Source organism: Dermacentor albipictus, chromosome 1 (genome assembly GCF_038994185.2).
Source record: "Dermacentor albipictus isolate Rhodes 1998 colony chromosome 1, USDA_Dalb.pri_finalv2, whole genome shotgun sequence".
Classification (NCBI taxonomy): Eukaryota; Metazoa; Arthropoda; class Arachnida; order Ixodida; family Ixodidae; genus Dermacentor; species Dermacentor albipictus.
This window is the reverse complement of record NC_091821.1, coordinates 158,721,160-158,734,148: the sequence shown is the minus strand read 5'-3', so window position 1 is coordinate 158,734,148 and position 12,989 is coordinate 158,721,160. Positions and strand designations below refer to the sequence as shown.

General features: G+C 40.2%; 3 protein-coding genes across 20 annotated transcripts in view; 2 read left to right on the top strand and 1 right to left on the bottom strand.

Moving 5' to 3' along the window:
• Naam (Nicotinamide amidase) overlaps positions 1-6,915 on the top strand; it is a 91,895-nt gene extending 84,980 nt beyond the window's left edge. For 8 of the 10 annotated variants that reach the window (XM_065442915.2, XM_065442936.1, XM_065442897.1 and 5 more), the window contains one exon: positions 4,034-6,915. In XM_065442915.2, the coding sequence (XP_065298987.1) occupies positions 4,071-5,108 (1,038 nt within the window). In that variant the 5' untranslated portion in view covers positions 4,034-4,070 and the 3' untranslated portion in view covers positions 5,109-6,915. Of the gene's footprint in view, positions 1-4,020 lie in introns of all 10 variants that reach the window. The other 2 variants (XM_065442937.1, XM_065442938.1) reach the window with 1 other exon arrangement.
• LOC135910889 (disks large-associated protein 5-like) lies at positions 6,738-12,506 on the bottom strand. 2 transcript variants are annotated; one of them, XM_065442954.1, is made up of 6 exons: positions 12,295-12,506; positions 12,068-12,193; positions 10,763-10,923; positions 10,138-10,260; positions 7,883-8,096; positions 6,738-7,073 (listed from the first exon to the last, which is right to left on the bottom strand). In XM_065442954.1, the coding sequence occupies exons 2-6, from the start codon at positions 12,183-12,185 to the stop codon at positions 6,955-6,957; spliced, it is 735 nt and encodes a 244-aa protein (XP_065299026.1). In that variant the 5' UTR covers positions 12,186-12,193; positions 12,295-12,506; the 3' UTR covers positions 6,738-6,954. The 2 variants fall into 2 exon arrangements, with proteins under 2 accessions (XP_065299026.1, XP_065299034.1); XM_065442962.1 differs by lacking the exon at positions 6,738-7,073 and having other exon boundaries at positions 7,707-8,096; positions 12,295-12,503.
• Positions 12,507-12,698: 192 nt separating this feature from the next.
• The window catches only part of Mvd (mevalonate diphosphate decarboxylase), a 121,868-nt gene continuing 121,577 nt past the window's right edge, over positions 12,699-12,989 (top strand). For 3 of the 8 annotated variants that reach the window (XR_010567133.2, XM_065442819.2, XM_065442829.1), the window contains exon 1: positions 12,704-12,946. Coding sequence is in view for 7 of the 8 variants with exons in the window: in XM_065442819.2 (XP_065298891.1) it covers positions 12,865-12,946 (82 nt within the window). In the remaining variant the exon portion in view is untranslated. Of the gene's footprint in view, positions 12,947-12,989 lie in introns of all 8 variants that reach the window. The other 5 variants (XM_065442859.1, XM_065442870.1, XM_065442877.2 and 2 more) reach the window with 4 other exon arrangements.

Sequence of the window (12,989 nt, the reverse complement as noted above, 5' to 3'; positions counted from 1 at the left end):
AGTTACTTCACGCCTCTTCTTCATCGTCTCATGCTGGTCTCAGTTAACATTTCAATGTTGCAACTGCGCTTCTCTGTTTCATGATTCTTTCGCGGTGTTTCTTGCAATTATACCAAACACAAGAGCATATGACGGCGAAACAGCAGGTGATTAATAGCAAATGCTTATGCACAATTTAGATAACTCCCATAGGAGATTCTGCGTGTAATATTTTTTTTCTCTCTCGAGTCTGCGAGGTGCCTTTGGACCATCACTGGCAACAAGCACGTGTTAAGCATTATGTGCATTTGTTTTAAATACATGTTCTAGAGTAAAAGATCGTATCTGAAAAACTACAGCACAGCCATTTGATCGTGGGACTTTGTATGAGCAAAGTTGGGAGTGCAATTATTGTGAGGGAGAAAACAAAAATAAAATTCTCGAGAGCAAAGTTCGGAGTGCATTTATTATGCAGGCACGTTCCTTATGCAAGTATGTGCGGTGTATTGATAATTATGTCTTCACCATTTGCTCACAAGTACAAAGCATTCATCAGTTTTTTAATACCTGCATTTAATTATTATACTTTAAGTAAGACCATATTTCGATGTGAAATCAGGTTTAACCAGATTTTCATGAATTTTGTTCGTGGTGTAGACATTGAAAACAAATTTTGGCATTGACCAACTAATATTTGAGTATCTGTGATGGGTGGGTAGTATGGGGTAGAAATCACTCGGTTAGCAAGGTGCCTGGAAGTGACTTGCAGGTATGCATTGCAATATTGACACTAATGCCAGTGAAGCTGTAGATGTGGTCAGTCACACATTTTATCTGTGCATATGTCATGGAATAAGTGGTGAAGAAGTAGCCTTCTGGAACAATATAAATAAGATGCTAATAGAGCTAACATATTATATTATCATCATCATCAACTTAAACTTTGAACAATTTGATACTCTTTGTTGGCTCCATATCTCTCCAATTTCTCTCTCTCTTTCCTCGCCTCTCACCTCTTCATTGCTGTGTTCTATTATAAGCAGTCGTTTACAGTGTGAGATGTTCGCTTAGGACAGATCAGCAATTCTTATTATTCTCCTTTAATATAGAAGGTAGTCAGCCTTTGCATTCCTCAAGTAAAACATTTCAAAGGGGATTTGAGATGCTGAAAGTAGAGAGTGTGTGAAGGAATCATGACCACAAGAACAATAATCAAAACGCAAATGAGAAGTCGCTTTTTAACTTCTCAGTTGCTTTTGACCTCGCCTTCGTCTTTCACCAACACGCCAAATTAGTGTTTTACTTGGAGTGCACAGGCCAACAAGTACATTCTATGTTGAAGGAGATGAGGAACAAGAACTGTTGATTTATTCTAAGTGAACATCTGGCATTGTGACTGCTTGTCTTGGAGCTCTGAAATCAAGAGCTGGAAGGAGACAAGAGAGAGAGAGAGAGAGAGATGTGCAGCCACGCAAGGAGGATCTAATTGTTCAAAATACTATTTTGAATCGCATAATTCACGATGGTGCTTGCGTATGTGGCTGGGATGATCAGGAAAAGCATTAAATTTAATATGATTGAATACAAAGTATGGAAAAACATTCAGAAGCAAAATAGTATACAAAGACAGCAGAATCGCAGAAGTACAATACAGGAATACAATACAAATCATCAATGCTATTCATAAGCATTCAATATCTTGGTGTATGGCTGACAGGTGCCTTTTCTCTGATGTACACCAAATGAACACCTACACTGGTGTATGTGGTCACTGGAGGCACAAGGAATGTTCCTTGTGGCTAGACATTACTGTATGCATTTCGTATTCACCACAAGAGGCTTCTTTGGATGAAAGTAGCATAGGCCATGCCATTAATTTCATATACCATTTAGCCCTCAGCAAATGGCATCCCTAAGAAGAGTCATATGTGCAGTATTGAAGTCAAAGAACCAGCTGATCAAGTGAGCAAAAAGACTGAAATAGGAAGTAATGAGAAAATGGAATAATGCAAAAGCAACGCCTAATGCAATAGTGGAAGAAAAATTTTGCAAGCTTGAATTGCCACAGTCTGACTGCATGCTCAGAGAAGAGGACTTGTTAGTGGCTAAAGCCACTACCAAAAGAAACTGGTGGTACCCTGAATCATGAGCTATGATGTGCCTCTTTTTATACATATTTGATCCATTTACCTACAAGTTTCTTTGTCAAAATGACATTTTCCTCTTACCCAGCATTTAGACAGTGAGATAGTACAGTTGCATTTTGAATGGCCATAAAGGGTCTATACCAGTGGCATGGTATTCTTGTCTTCGACAAAATTTAGATGCGCAAGACATGGCTGTTCACTCATAAACAAGGATGTACTTTACGTTTACTGACTTAGGTGAATGTTTGCAACAAAAAAAATTAGTGGCTTTAGTGTTGTGCTGCTGAACCTGGGGGGGGGGGGGGGGGAGGAAGGCGTAGAATATAATCTCTGCCACGGCAACCGCATTTCGATGGGCACAAAATGCAAAAATACCTGTGTATCCTGCGTTGGGTGCATGTTAAGAAACCCAGGTGGTTGAAATTATTCTGGAGTCCCCTACTACGGCGTGCCTCATAATCATATTGTGGTTTTGGCACATAAAACCCTGGAATTTAGTTTGTTTTTCAACACAAAAATCAACTAGCAGACCACGAACTTGTTTCCTCTGTGACATACTACTGTGCTGCTTAGCTCGGATGGTAGTGCCCTGAAAGACACTGGTCGAGCCCCTGAAAGATACTGGTCACAGGTTTGATTTTCATACCGGAATGAATTTTTCACCTGTGAAGCTGAGAACTTCATCCGGGTTGCCCTTGTAACTGGTGGTACTCTTGCTTCACACATGCTGCAGAAGTTCTTGGTGCAGGGAAGGGCACTTATCAATGTGGTGATGATACTGGGCTTGTATTTTGTAGCAATGCCTTATACTAATGCTAATGCCTTTCGGCACTTTTCGCATTCATGAGCTCTGTGCGGCCACTCACAAACACGAAAAGTTCCGAAAGGTGTTAGCATCGGGAATAGGCATCGCTACAAAATTGTGGCCCTGCTGAATTTGCTACCAGCACACATTTGAGCACCATGGGATGATTTGCCATGGTGGCCTAGTGGCTATGGCATAAGCCTGAGGGCAGGGTATCAAATCCCAGCCATGGCAGCCACATTTTGATGGGCATGAGATGCAAAAATGCCCATCAACTGTGCATTGTGTACCCTTTAAAGAACCCCAGGTAATGAAGATTAATCTGTAGTCCCCCACTATGGCATGCTTCATAATCATATTGTGGTTTTCGCTCAAAGAAAACACAAGAATTAAAAAAAAATTATTTAGCGTTACAACAGAATGAGCTTGCCCTTGTTGCTTGTAAAGTTATAAAAATTTTAGTGAGGTTACAGATGTTATTAATATACGAAAAAGTTGTATTGACACTTTCTTTGCATCCTAAGTCCCTGTTTTATAGTGCTTTTCAGAAATGTTTTCATGGTGGCCACTTGCACTACCATTTGGATGCACTTTTTCTTCCGACATTAGTGGCATACATATCAGTATGAGAATAATTCAAAGCTGTGTTCTAACCTTCCTATTCTCCTACCTCTCTATGCAGTTTTCCGTCTGTTTGCAGCAGTTCTTGCATCATATTGTAAAGCAAACTTAAACATTATTTAACATAGTTCTCCCTGTCAACATAAATATAGCTTCATCTGTTGTTGATGGTAGTAAAATTATTTGTAAACTTATCCACAGTTTACTTTCGTCCATTTGCTTCAGCCTTGTATTATGAAATATTCATGGTGTGATAGGGCTAATGTTTAGTAGACTCTAATATAAGTTTTTTTTTTACAGTTCATTTAACAATACATATATTTATATATATTCTCAATTGTATGCCATGCTCTGAACAGATATTTCTATGTTGCAATTGTGCAACTGTATTAAGTATTCTTGCGCTTGCTTTTCCCAATGCATTGTTGTTGACTGAATTGCCTCTCCATGGACTGTAACGGCATGCAGTTTTTCTTTTTAGGTGACTACGTTGATGGTATAGCAAGTAGTCGTCCTTCATGATGAGCAAGCTGGAATTTGACAGTGACTCCAAATCACCGAAGGAGTGGTTCACTGAGCTTGCAGCTGGCCAACAGGACATGTTATCCAAGGAAGCTTTTTCTGCTTTTCTGAGCTCGCTTTTCACCGACTTTGATGAGCTCCAAACCAGTGATAAACAACATGCAGTTACTCTGCTATTTGAGACATTTGATCGTAACCATGATGGAAAAATAGATGTTTCAGAATTTGAAACATTCTGGACACAATGGGTGGAAGTTGTACTACACCCAAAGTGGGCTTTTATTGTTGTTGACGTACAGAATGATTTCATCACTGGAAGTCTTTCAGTGAAAAATCTTGCTGAAAACAGGGACCCCGAAGGCATTGTGCCCATTATTAATGACCTTGTAGAAAATGTCCCATGGAAACTAATTGTGTATTCACAAGACTGGCACCCAAAAGACCACATTTCATTTTACGAAAACAAGGACTGCCGACCTTTCCATGCCAGTAGCAAAGTGAATGCTGGAGATGCCAAGGTTTTTGATACTGTGATGTTTGCCGATGCCATATGCTGCACTGGTTGCATTGAGCAAACCCTGTGGCCAGCCCATTGTATACAAGATACCTGGGGGGCAGAGCTGCACAAAGACCTCAGAGTGCGTGACAATGCACTGATAATCCGCAAAGGCACAAGCCCAGATGTGGACAGCTACTCTGCATTCTGGGATAATGACAAACGCTCGTGCACTAGTCTCGACAAAGAGTTGAAGGCACATGGAATCACTGATGTTGTTATTTGTGGAATAGCGTATGATGTTTGTGTGGCCTCCACAGCATCGCACGCTATACAGTTGGGATACAGGACCGTTATTGTTGATGATGCTTCATGTGGCACTTGTGCTGCAGCCACAGAAGCCACCAAGAGCCGTTTAGTTGCACAGCATTGTATGCTGCTGAGCAGCTCAGAGATAAAGAAACTGGTCTCTGGTGGTACGAGGCCGCATAAATTAGGCATTCAGCTTGCAAAGGCCATCGCAGCCACAAGCAAGTGATTATCTTTCATTTAGTGCAGCGATGAAAATGTGAGTCTATCACAGAACTGTAATGGCCACTATTGTTGCCAGAGCACTTAAGCTCCTGTATGTTAGAGCTGTTATCACCTTTGTTGACAGCAAGAACCCAGTTTTGCAGTGGGCCATTGTGACCGAGAACAGCGCCAGTACATAGAAGCCCGCAAACTTAGGCTGGAACGGTAGTCTGCAAGACTACCGTTCCAGCCTTATTTGACAATGTCTGCTTGGAACTGGTGTTTATAATGCAGTTGCTTTGTATGTGGGAATACTGCTTTACTTAAGAAGTAATCAAATCTTTCTATAAATGTGTGCCATACGAACAAGTGGATGCTTTACTTGCAAGCAGTGATATATTCTTATGTGTTAAGTATTTAGTTTGCCACTGTGCCAGCCTTATGTTAAGCCCAAAATTTTTTTTTGCAAGTATAATTTACCAACATTAATAGCTACCTTTGTGTTGTTAAAAATGATGCAGCAGCATGATTTTTCTCTAATTTAGAATGTAGCATTAGTTCTCAATATGGAACATATTGAAGATTTTGTTCTAGAGTGCCTTTACAAATGTGATTATTTCTCAAACTATTCCTTTTGCATTGTTTGACAAGAAAACACTTGCATGTCTGTGACAAATACTGTGCTTAGCTTAAGGGTACAGTGAGCCATACTTGGCTTTGTACACAAACACTCACCCTGATTGCTATATGTATTGATCTTGTGCTGTCTGTGATGCCACCTGTAATGACCCAGATAATTTGCAAATGTGATTATTTCTGAAACTATTCCTTTTCCATTGTTTGACAAGAAAGCACTTGCATGTCTGTGACAAGTACTGTGTTTAGCCCAAGGGTACAGTGGGCCATACTTGGCTTTGTACACAAACACTCATCTAATATGATTGCTATCCGTATTGATCTTGGCTGTCTGCGATGCCCCCTGTAACGACCTAGATAATTTTTATATGCATTTTTATCTTTTGCAGGAAGAATTGACGTCACTTCTACGAGTACCTTGTAGAAAGTAATGACAGCCGAGTGTATAAAGTTATTGCAACAGATTTTTACTCCTGAACTTAGCCGCAGAATACTTTTTGTATCTACTTCTAGTATGTCACTTTGTTTCCTTAATCAGCCTGATACACCTTTGTTATACTAAACCAGACATTTTCCTTTTGTTTACTTTTAAAGCAACATATGTTAACTCTCCTTTGCACTGAAGTTAACCTGTTGGTAATTGGTGTTAAAATATAGTTGATCATTCTAAACTGCAAGCTGCAAAAGCCATCCAACTGCATTCCTTTGTAAACATCAGAACACATCTTTATTATGCTTGCAACAGGCAAGAGCCTGGATAGCACAAAGCCACAAAAAAACATCACATTTCTGATACGCATATGTAAAATTCAAAATTTTCCATCAAACGATTTTTCTGCCCTTTAAAAGCAGTTATTAATGTCTAAGTGTGGCGTGGCCAAGGTATACATTTTTTTTTAAATGCTTGCTGCAAAACTTTTGGTTAGTAGCATAGAAAACTGTTGTTCCCCCCCGACTACATGAAGACTGTGCACAAAAAAAAGGGGGGGGGGGAGGGTACGACACAAGACAACATGAGTGCAGACAAACAAGCATTTATTTGGAAAGACATGGAAAGTGAATATGAGCGTAAGTAAATCTTGCTATGTGCTTTGGTGTTGCATAAACTTTATGCCTTGAAACAATTGTTCTGTAGCAATTATATGCAATATTTCTGTTGACGCCCAATAAAATGAATAAAGGTGTTCGCTCATTTATGCAGGAGAGCTTTTTTTTTTTTTCAGATCAGTGAAAAATCAGTTATGTTGAAGGAGCACTTTTTTTGCTGATTGTGTAACACGCACAAGTGGTGAAAAATCCTTTTGTTTTGGAGATTTTTGAAGGCTTCTTGGTGTTCCTTGAGGGCATCTTGTTTCTGAAAAATTGAGTCGACATAAATATCAAACCTGTTGTTCGGTGTAACATGCAACTTTTTTTTTTAACATGCTGAAGCACATTCAATGAAGCAGTTGTAATCAGTAAGTATAATGGTGCACTGCAGGCAATAAGAGGTGCAGGGTTCCAAGAAAATACTCCATTATAAATGCAACATTATGTGGCAGTTTCCTGCTTACGAAGCCAAAGACAGTGCAGATGGTTGCCAAAATTTTCACCACGAACCATTCTGACCTGTTGCACTACAGCAGTTTGGGCTGACGCAGTATTATTCCAAAAAGAGTCTCATTAACTTTGCAGCATCACAATGTAAGTATGGCTCTTTCAGAATAAAAGGTAGTCCATCTTTAACAATGAAAAAATTAACCAGGCCCAAGCACACGCTTTGAAATCCACGACATTGCATAACTTGAAGCGAGTTGTCGCCACGAGTCGTTTTCCATATAAGAATTGCTTGTTTTTCTTTGCTACTGTAGGAAAGTAATTTACTAATGCAGCTGAAACTATTTTTCTCTTTAGTGTCCCTTTAAAGAAATTCTTGCACAATTGTAAAATTTTGCCCAAAACTGCTGATGACAACGTTCAGTTATTTTTGTGATCACACTCTGCGAGATTTGTATGCAGCATGTCTTTATTGCCATGTAGACTATGCATGAAAGTGCAAACCCGTGATAACACGTATGAAAGCAGGTGTGCACTTTTATACCACGCTGATTTCAGTTTAGGCAAAACTATAATAAAATATGCTGAAGGAAAAATTTACAGGACAAATAACACTTTAACACTAACTATTTTGCTTTGGTCGAGCAGGGCTTGATACAAGAAAGAAGTTTGGTGCTTCGAAGAGAACAGCATTCTCTTTGTCAGCAATTCCAGCAGATGCTTGAACACTGGTAGCTATGCGAGCTTTTGCTTCAGCGAGACGCTTTCGCGATGCTGCAATCCTTGCTTTTTGCATCTCTGTGGGCACAAATTTTTTTGCTGCAGGTTTTGTGGTCTTCACCTGCAAGAGAACAGGGGGGTCTTTGTTAACTGGTCACGAGTTTAGCAATGCCAACTGGTACACAAACATTTCAAACTGCTTTGCTCCATGAAGAGCAAAACAATACCAGTCATGGAAGTGGCACTTGACCTTTTGGAGCAGGGAAACAATGCTTTGGAGCAGCAACTTACTGCTCTGGTGCAAAGCTCCACATGCAGTTAACGGAAATAGACGCTGAATGTGTTAGTACCCTCTGAATGCTATGATGCAACTTACTGTTGAATGAAGACAAATGCAGATTAACCTGAATTCACAGGTAATTCTGCATTCCAATAAATATGGTTTTGGCACATAAAACTCCAGAATTCAATACGTTTCTATGAAGAGTTCACTCCTCCCAAGCTGTCGCTGGATTCTTTATCCCTTTCATCTGCTAAAGTCATGTCCACAAGTTGATGTGTACAGCCACCCGATTCAAGGACGCTATTTTTGTTGTCCTCGCAGGCGTAGATAGCTGGAATAGCATCTATGTTGTCTAGCTTGTGCGTCCATGCCTACTTGTCCCATTTTTGAATTTTTTGTGTGCTCCATGTACAGGCTGCCTAGTCGTAACAAAATGCACTGTATGCAAAGGGGGATCAAGCAGCTGAGCACTTAGTTGTCTGTCACCATAATTATATAAAATTATTATTTCTAAACTAATACAGCCAATGTAGAACACTAATAAAAGGCATATAGATACCACTGATGGATCACGAAGTGACCGCAAATATCCAGCACTTGTAGTAGCGAGAAATCGTGTGCCACCGAAGCGGTCATGGTGACAAATAGGTGTCAATAACAGTAAACAAGAAGAAGAGAGTTTATTTCACTCAACTGCAATATATCCGTCGCTGATAGATTTTTGCACCTGCTCCGATTATTTGGACTTCCCCATGGCACTGCCACATTCTCCCTACACACTGGTGGATCCAGAAAAGGAGGGGGGTCCTGGGCCCTGCCTGAGATATGCTCCTATACTTAAGCGCCAACAAAGTGGAAAATTTTTTTCTCTGCTCGAACATTCGGAGCAGCAGCGCGGCGCAATACATGCGATAAACGACAATTTTGTGCAGCATTTAGCACCATATCCATCACTGCAATATCAAAGAGTGTGTGAGCATAAGCAGTTTATAGAAATGGAAAGGCAGTTTACATATATTTGGAAGAGTTTAATATAAAGCAGAATCGAACACGACAGATTTTTCCACCTGTAAGAAATGACAAAATGGGCAAAGGAGAAAGGTAAGCTTAATTTAATTTGCTTCTTAAAGAATGCACATAATAGGTTTTCCAGGTGGAAGTGCGCACTCAACTGTGGAGCTCCCAAGTGAAAAATGCATGCAAGGTTTCATGTGCAAGATGGTGTTGCTTGCATGATATGAGCCCCTCACACATGCTGTAGCGATTTAGCGATGTAGCGAGCCAAGGTGAATATAAAAAAATAGTATTAAATGTCACGTCGGTAAGAATTAATACATATTTAAGTAGAGAATCATTGTATGGCCATATTAAGTAATCCAGTCATACACATTAGTTTAATGCGCACATTTACCTTTAGCTACAGTTTTATGCAAACAAATACGCAAATATGACAGCTTCAAGGAGCAAAATGCTCAAGGTGCACAAATAAATTTGTAGAGCAAATAGATTTCAGTTCTAAAAAAAAAAAAGCAAATAAATAAATCCTGATGTTCTAAAAGCCAAAACCTTGCTATGATAATGAGACACACTGTAGTGGGTTAGTTTTGACCCAGCTGGAGTTTTTTTACTGTGCACCTCAGTTTAAGTACACAACCGGTTTTGCATTTTGCTCCCATCAAAATGCAGCAGCCATGGCCAAGACTGAAATGGTGACGTCGAGTTCAGTAGCACAACACCATAGGCACTAACCTACCGTGGTAAGTTGCATTTCAGTTCTGTGCGATAGTTTCGTGGGCACCATACGCATTGAAGCACGGAAATAACCTAGCAGCTGTCATGACTAAAAAAAAAAAAAAAAAAAAACCCAACAACAACTCACATTATTAGCTTTTAATCCAATGTTTGGCACGTTTGTTTTGTCAGCATCTTCCCATTGACCAAGTTGCCATGCATTTTCTTGCATTTTGGTAAGCTGATCAAACTTCTTCTGAACATCATCTACCTGAAAACAGAACAGTGGCATTATGTACTTGAAACATGAGGTGCAAATGTAACAGCATTATTTAAAAATTTTGATTCATTACAAAGCAAAGTACTTTGTGCTCACTGTACAGTACTACATGCTGAATTCTACTTATTTTGTCCCTCTAAAGGATCAACATTGTTTTTATTACCGCAGACCTTATTAGTAGCTATACTGCATGGTGTTCCAATATTTCTTAGCCATCCCTACTACCTCTATTTCAAGAAAATTCCTGTGTTTACTGTGAGAATTTGCACGACATAAACCATACAATACAAAATTGTGCAACTTTAACAATAAAACTCAATGGCAGGAACATTCAAGCCTTAACATAAACAATGCATGTTAACATGTAAGTAACTGTCTAAGTTATTATCGTAGTGCACAAGAATTTGAGTTCTGACAGTCAGTTCACAGGCATTGCACCTTTTTCATAAATTGACTACTGGCATCGGCACAAACTTTGCAAGACACCATGTACCTGGAGGTAAACCATGTCCCAGAAACCTTGAAGGTCTTCGCAAGTGGTTTTCTTTTCCCCGACGTTGTTCTCACAAATGTGAATCAATCCAGTGAACTGTGCAAACCGCTCGGTGATGAGCAACTTCGCTTGTCCTGTCGCACTCCTTATGTAACCTTGTGCTGGAAATGAGCAGTTAGTCAAACACCTTCGTAAGCATAAGCATGTCACATGAAAGTTGTGGCTATTCCTACAGCATGCTAATAATTCGAAAATGGTAGGCTTTATCACAGCAAAACGCAATGTAGAACTTAGTGCCTGTTGGCATACTTTAGATTATGTAAGGCATGCATTGATTAAAACACTGCATGACAAGTTTGTCAGGAGACTGAGAAAAGCTTTATAATGTATTCATGGGCTTGGCAAAGATGTGCGACGAGCAGAGATAGTATTACAGTAAACTCTCAAGTTGTACGAACGTCAGTTTTATGAATATTTCATAACGAACTTTTAGAAAATCCCCGGCGGTATTTCTAAGTATTCTATGCAAAAATATATCAAACTACTTTCTGAATAGCGAATACTTCAGTTGACGAACTTGATCTGTGGACGCAGGCTCATTTTTGAAATCGGTTCAACAAAGTTTTGCATTCTGCAGCGCTGGCGCAGCTGATGCTCACCACCCCCAAATCACCCCTCCGGAGGCGTAACACCAACAATAAGAAACTGCTAGCATAAATCCTGCCTTTCCCCTCTGTGCAGTGAAAGTGATCAAACCCGGTATGTGGACAGGTGTGTGTCACCAGCTGGACGTTGACAGCGACACTTCGTTTGAACACTATGTGCAGTGTGGCAGTGAGCTCGTTACCTGTGCTCAACTATCACATCTGGAAATTATCTCGGGTTCGTCCCAAACGGAAGAGTGCGACGAGGAAGATGTAATGGCAGAGGCAAATTCAAATCCTGTAACTCTAGCCGAGGCTGTAGGATGCCTTGGAAAGTTGCGACTTCGAGTCTCAGCAACAAGCTGTGCCAGAGGAAGTGCACAAAAACGCACTCTCTGGACAGCTTTGTTACTTCTTGCGCTTAAGGAGCACCAGGAAAAAATGACATTCTCTTTTTTTTTTTTCAAAATGAAATAGGCAGCAGCGTAACTGCTACGCAATTTATATATATTGAATTACAAACTCCGTAAATTGCATTTTACACTTCGACTGGATGTCTGCTGTGCTCTATGCTGTTCCATATTCTAGTGAATATTCAGTTTAGTGAACTATTTCCCTAGGTCCCTTGAAGCTCACTCAAGTGAGAGTTCACTGCACTTACCGTCCTCGGATACGTCGGGTTCAGAAGCAGCAACAGTTTCCCAATAACGGCACATGCTTGTCAAACGCTTTGTCTCTTCTTCTACTAAACCACGGAAGTGTGCTGGGGCAAGTGCCATGACTACAACTGAAAAGGGGGGGAAAGAAATAGAATGGAAAACGCTACATTGCTATCGCGGAAAACCGTTAATGCTATTTAAAAATATAGAAGAAAGGTGAAGAACGCACTTCGGATGAAAGTGTACAGGTCCTCCAAACTCCGCAGCGGTGAAGTCGTACCGCGATGCTCGCGCCTTGCTTCCACACTGCAACAGCTGAAACTATAGAACACCTACACGTAGAAGTGCTTCAGCCGTTAAACTGTCGCGTGCTGAGCGTTCTGTCAGTTCTGTCTGCCAATCGTAGAATTAAGAGCTGCCAATGGTCTGCCCAACGGTCGCGCTAAAATTCCCGCCACTTGACTTTATCACCTTATGCTGTCTTTACTATCCATATTACGAACGGAATTTTAAAACTGAAAGCTAATAAGTAGCTTTTAATTATTTGTACTATTTAATTATATCGCTTCAGATGGCCTTTCGCATTTTGGTATTTTTTTTTTCGTTTTGAGTCGCAAGGTGACGCTACCGGCTCTTTATTTTATGACGTATCTGTGGCACGAAAATTAACATTTCCTCATTCGTGCGTGTCTCGCAACTTTCATGTCTGTGCAATATACTTAAGGAAAGAGCGCTTGAGCTTGAGTGCTTGTTTCGCTTCGTTCACTTGCATGCTGCTGCGGTTTGTGCACTAGTCAGAATGGACCACGTAACCAAAATTAATGACGAATTATACATGACAACCACCAAAGCGCCGGTTAACATCGCTGTGATTAAATACTGTAAGTAAACGCTAATTCGGAGCACCTTTACTGGCGCAAATTC

Bases quoted from the DNA above. Each gene is read 5' to 3' on its own strand.
- LOC135910889 (XM_065442954.1), bottom strand. From the start codon at position 12,185: ATGGCACTTGCCCCAGCACACTTCCGTGGTTTAGTAGAAGAAGAGACA. The intron at 10,924-12,067 runs GTAAGTGCAGTG...GCTCATTTCCAG, and splicing joins ACCCGACGTATCCGAGGACG to CACAAGGTTACATAAGGAGT. The intron at 8,097-10,137 runs GTGAGTTGTTGT...GTTCTCTTGCAG, and splicing joins TTGGATTAAAAGCTAATAAT to GTGAAGACCACAAAACCTGC.